Source organism: Ooceraea biroi, chromosome 2 (assembly GCF_003672135.1).
Source record: "Ooceraea biroi isolate clonal line C1 chromosome 2, Obir_v5.4, whole genome shotgun sequence".
Taxonomy (NCBI): Eukaryota; Metazoa; Arthropoda; class Insecta; order Hymenoptera; family Formicidae; genus Ooceraea; species Ooceraea biroi.
Window position 1 is genome coordinate 11,427,856 of NC_039507.1, and position 5,610 is coordinate 11,433,465.

Here is a 5,610-nt window from a genome sequence, read left to right on the forward strand (position 1 = left end):
AAGAATTCAACGATGGAACACGAAGCATGAAGCATGAGCAAGAAGAGATCAATGCAGCTCAAAAAAATTTAACGATATGATATGGGGTGAGAGAACGGCCATTGTGAGATCGTTAACTCGACATGGGATGCTATAATGGAGCTCCGATCGAAGCATCCGAAAAATTAAATATAAACGCAACAGTGTATTGGAAAACAGCGTCATTACGAACTGATTGGTTGATAGCTCTTCACTCCCTACGATATGGCATAGTTGAAATCTGCTGTCAAAAGTTTCGAAAAGCGTCGACTCGTCGAAGAACTGCATGCACCAGCGAGAAGGAATTTTCCGCGAAGACGTGTCATTGTGCGTGGATACGATGATCTGTGGCAGGCTGACCTCGTTGAGATGCGTCCGTATTCTCATGTCAACAGAGGATACTATTATATACTAACCGTCATCGACGTGCTGAGCAAGTACGCATGGGCCGTGCCGCTCAAGAGCAAAGGTGGAAGCGAGGTAGCTGCTACGATCGCCGGGATAATTCGAGAGAGCAAGAGATATCCGAAAAACTTGCAAACCGACCAGGGAAAGGAATTTTACAATACTGACGTGCAACGACTCATGAGGAAACATAACATCAATCACTACTCCACGTATTCAACCTTGAAAGCTTCGGTCGTCGAGCGATTCAACCGAACGTTGAAGAATAACATGTGAAAGATGTTTACGCTCAACGGAAATTACAAGCGGGTCGACGCGCTACCACGGCTCATTGCGGAGTACAACACCCGAAAACATCGAACGATCGGCATGCGACCCGCCGACGTTACCCCCGCGGACGCTGAGAGACTCTTGAGTACGGTGTACAGCGCGATAAAGATAGCAGGTCCAGCCAGGTTCTAAGTGGGCGACTCGGTACGCGTCAGCAAGTACAAGACGGTCTTTGAAAAGGGTTACACACCAAATTGGACCACCGAGGTGTTTAAGATCGTCAAAGTGCAACATACCAATCCCGTGACCTATATACTCGAGGATTATCGTGGAAAATCTATCTCTGGAGCGTTCTACGAGCATGAGTTGCATCGTGCGAGGTATCCAGACGTGTATCTCGTGGAGAAAGTACTGCGCAGGAGAGGTGATGAGGTCTACGTGAAGTGGCTGGGATTCGATGGATCGCACAATTCATGGATACACAAAGACAATGTCGTTTAATACATTTATTTTTTCGAACACATATACGATGATATACAATATATAAGTGTATCAAGTGTATAACACATATATGAAATGTATGAAAGAAATACAATGGTATACAAAATATATAAAACTCTTTATTAATAACCTTATCCTACAATACATTATATATGACATTATATCTTATAAAGGTATGCGGTAGTGTCCCCACGGTAGCGTATCGGTAGTATGGGGTAACACGCAACGCTTATCGTCATACGGACTCAGAGCGATTTTCGTCTCACGAATGGTGTACACGTTATGCAGCTTTGACTGTATACGGGATTGATCTCGAGTCATTTCTATGCGGTCTTTCAAACATTGCATGTAATCGTTGAACGTTATTGTTCGTGCGACTACATTGGTCTTAACACCTTTCGCTTTCTTCGTATCTTTTTTACCGTCTATCTTCAAAGCATACATTTTCGCTCTAAGTCCGACGAATTCGGTCATTATCGCGCCGTTGTTCTCGTCGTTCATTAAACCTAGCACTTTTTTGTTCATGAGCGGAATATTATACATGTTGTCGGGCGCGTAATCACTCGTGTCGAATCTCGGAATGTCGCGTTTCATTTGATCGTACACGTCCTCACACTCGATATGGTAAATTAAACTATCGGTGTCAGTATACACAACTTTGCATTTATCACGATAAAGAGGTAACATGTACTCGTGGTGAAACTCGTACAAACAGACCTTGGATATGTCGAGGATGCACATACCCACGTAGATCGGTTTGTTGAATTTTACCTCGAGCTTACGCATTTCGATCGCGACCAGGTTTTCCGAAAAGACGCTGCGACTATGGAAATTCGGTTTAGCGATCATTGCCTCCGCACCGTACCTTCCGTTCCATTTCGTTAACAGCTTAACGTCTACGTGATTGCGCACGTTCTCCATGGTTTTTCCAAATACCGCATTATTCATTAGTTTGTACAAATTTTTTTCAAAATCGTTTTTAGCTGCTGCCCTAAATCACGTATTCAACTCGATGTACTCGCGGAGCCATGGAGACTGAGAAAATTCTAAGACGCGTTGAATTTTTGTAACGCGAAGGCCATGGCGCGTACACTGTTGCAAGTTGCGGTAATGGGTGACGTACCGCTTCTTGTCGCATAAAGTTGCGAGCAACTTATCCTGCCGATTGCCTGGCGGCTTATCTCGCATCGGACAGAACGGTAGGTCGGTGTGCGCGTCATGGAGATGTTGCGGATACTCGAGATCGATTTCGAGTACGTATCCTTTTGGTGAATCGGGAGCGATAGCGTTCACGTTGAAATTGGAAGTGTCATCGACCCATCGAAAGTTCACATAGAGCAGTGGTTGACACATCGCCCAACCGTACAAATTATTAACATCAAAATACATGAGATACGACGAAGGTTTCGATGGGTCGTACGACTGCATGTACTTATTGTTGGCTTGCGCGTACCTGTGCGAACATTGGCTCAGGCCGCCGCGTATACCGCGTTCTACGAACATGACCATATCGATATCGGTAAGGAGTTCAAAATTTGTACGTGTATGTTTGAACATCGCGTCCCATGTAAAACCGGGCAAAGTGTAATAATACGCGGGATCAAGACCGTAACTCTTTATGCGGCTATCGTGGAAATTTTCGAATACGTCGGCCAACAACAAGACATCCGTTTTCAAGTATAAATCGCTGTATTCGCCGAGCGTTCGAATGGCGAACCGTTGCCACACGTTGACAGCGTGCGCGTAATCGCTCTCGGATACCGTATTACCGGTTAGCGAACTGTAAAACGATTCGCGTGGCGGTAGGCGAGTATCCTCCAACTTTTCGGCACAATCAACATATTCGTATGGGAACACACCCTTTCGCGTAAGTAAATCAAAGTCGTCGGTAGAGAGGTGTGCGCAAATTCGAACCGTACGATTCTGAGTTTTTCTTTATTCAAATATGATACAATTTATCCAGACTACTATTCAGGAATCTTAACGAATCGATGAACCGCAATTGCACGTGGTTACACCATTTTTTGTCATCTGACTTATTAACATGTTTTGTAAAGGAAATATATTTTTCTTTGTTTATTGGTAATACATCAACATTGTCCTCGAACGCGGTAGCTATTTCTTTAATGATAAAATGTGAGTCATAGCCTGAGAAATTATGAAACACTATCGGAATGGTATAGGAATCTTTGTAATTTAAATTGCAATTCGCGTGCGCGGGACCTCTGTACCGACCGGTGAGATGGCAATGATCGCGTACTCGCGTGTCGTCTGACGCGAACGGTTTCTCACAGATATGGCAATGTGTTGCGCTATTAAATTTTTCACACTCATCTTGTGTTAATTCTACCATGGGGACATTTCTCGACAAAATCACTTTCACACGATGCGCTAAATCTTTTAATTGTTCAATAAACCATGCTATGCAATCGGTATCGCGACGGGATCGGTACCCGGATAACGATGCATCGTAATTGCATCGCACGTAATACTCGATGCTAGATACCTGGTGACGCTGGTACAGCTTCGGGTCGTCCTCCTCCCCCGTCTTCTACAGGATACATTCCAGATCGGCGTACACGACGAACGGTATTCTCTCCTTCCTGCTGTAGTTGGTGAAACTTAGCTACTTGTCCTCTTCATTTGGCAGAACGATGGCGCAGTCATTCATTCGTTGGCAATCCGCGGTGTGGGCCTCCAATTTCTCGTTGGTATGGAAATAATGTAGACATCTGCAAGAATGGATGGATTTGTTACTTAATTTATTCTAGCAATGTATAAGTATTTGTTATATAAAAGTATAATAAAGCTACTTACCGATCGCAGATATACTTCTTATGTATCTTCTTGCTCAGTTGTGAGCTCACCAACCGAGACAGATTCTTGATGCACGCGAAATGTCCCACGTTGTCAAGCGGATCCTGCATGTACAGTAGGTTCGCATGCTTGCACTTCTTCTCATCAGCGAGTCGTATCGGTACGATCATGAGTTTTTCCTCTTCCTTCTTCTTCTCTTGGATGGCATGTACATTTATCAAGATGTCGTTTAGAAGCTCAAATTTTTTTATTTGCTTCAGCGTCACTGGAAACTATGCCCTTGAGATTCAGCACCGTTGTATAATGCGGATTTAGACTTTGCATCGCCATATCTCCGCTCGTAGGGCACGTACAAGAAAAATAAAAACACTTTTATTATATAATTCAACCCCAAGCTATCCATTGAGCCTACTTAGAAGTTGATCCGTTCAGTGATTATTGAGATCTAATAATCTGAGTGTCTGCGAAAGCGTCGCTTCGCATAAAAGAGTCACGGTGCGGTCTCGCTGCGCGTATACTTGGCGCGAGATACTACCGTGTCTCTTGATAGGAAGATTGACGTTCCGTGTGTCTTTCCGCTGGATACAGAGTGGCAATCACCGACCACGCGAAACATGCTTTGTCTTTCGATTGTACATTTATCACAGCTTTCTTCAGCTTTATCTCCTCCGGTAATTTAATGCAACATCCAGCGTGCATCGGATTGTACCTGTTCACGTTGATGGTCAAGTTCAATATACGTGACAATGCCCACCCGCTATCGCGCTCCTGGAACTCCTCGAGAGACGCCAGGGTGGGTTCGATCACGTATTGAGTGAACCATTCTTGCAAATCCGATGTCTTAAAGAGTTCACGATTTCTCACGTTTATACTTTGGTCTTTGGAGAAGACCGCCAATAAAAGTATTGGCGGTCTTCTCACCCGTCATGAACTCTCCATTGAACATGGTGTTCACTTTTACGCTGTTGTATCTATTAATAGCGTTGCGCACACGCTCCAGGACTATGGTACGAGCATCTTCCAGGAATCGTCGTGGGTCGATGTAATCCACGTTGATCACTGCACCGGTTAGAACACGGTTTTTGAATGCGGTATGAATCTCTCGCCAAGAGAGTTCTGCACTGGAAGGCTGTTCGGTGTGGTCACCGCCACCAACATGTATAAAACGTGTTTCCAATTCCTTCTTCAATCCCTCAAGCTGCGCGATTCGAGCCACTAACGAGTGATTGCGTCCTAGAGATAGCCGTGGACGCTTAGCACGACATTGTTCCTCTAATCGCTCGATGAACTCGTCACAACGTTGCTGCCACGCGAAATATTCGCCCAATGTTTCCACTTGCGATGATTCTTCAACATCTTCTCCGATTTGGGAGAGTTCCATTTTGAGATACTTTTTCCACAGCACTTACTTTTCACACGGATTTTTCTTACAAAGAACTTTACTCGAAGTCCTTACTCTTTTATATTAGGAAAATGTCTTAGGAGGAATTTACCGTAAATTTAGAACTTTATGGATGGTGACATCGCGTAAAGCGATTGGTCAGAGGCGTGGACGTGGCAAAGAGATTGGTTTCAAAATTTGAGTTTTTGGATGGTGGA

The 5,610-nt window shown here is 44.3% G+C and overlaps 1 protein-coding gene across 1 annotated transcript; it reads right to left on the minus strand.

The window, feature by feature from the left end:
- Positions 1–1,359: 1,359 nt before the first annotated feature.
- Positions 1,360–3,528, minus strand: LOC113563669. Its single transcript, XM_026975608.1, has 3 exons — positions 3,487–3,528; positions 2,318–3,015; positions 1,360–2,185 (listed from the first exon to the last, which is right to left on the minus strand). The coding sequence occupies exons 1-3, from the start codon at positions 3,526–3,528 to the stop codon at positions 1,360–1,362; spliced, it is 1,566 nt and encodes a 521-aa protein (XP_026831409.1).
- Between the last annotated feature and the right edge of the window lie 2,082 nt (positions 3,529–5,610).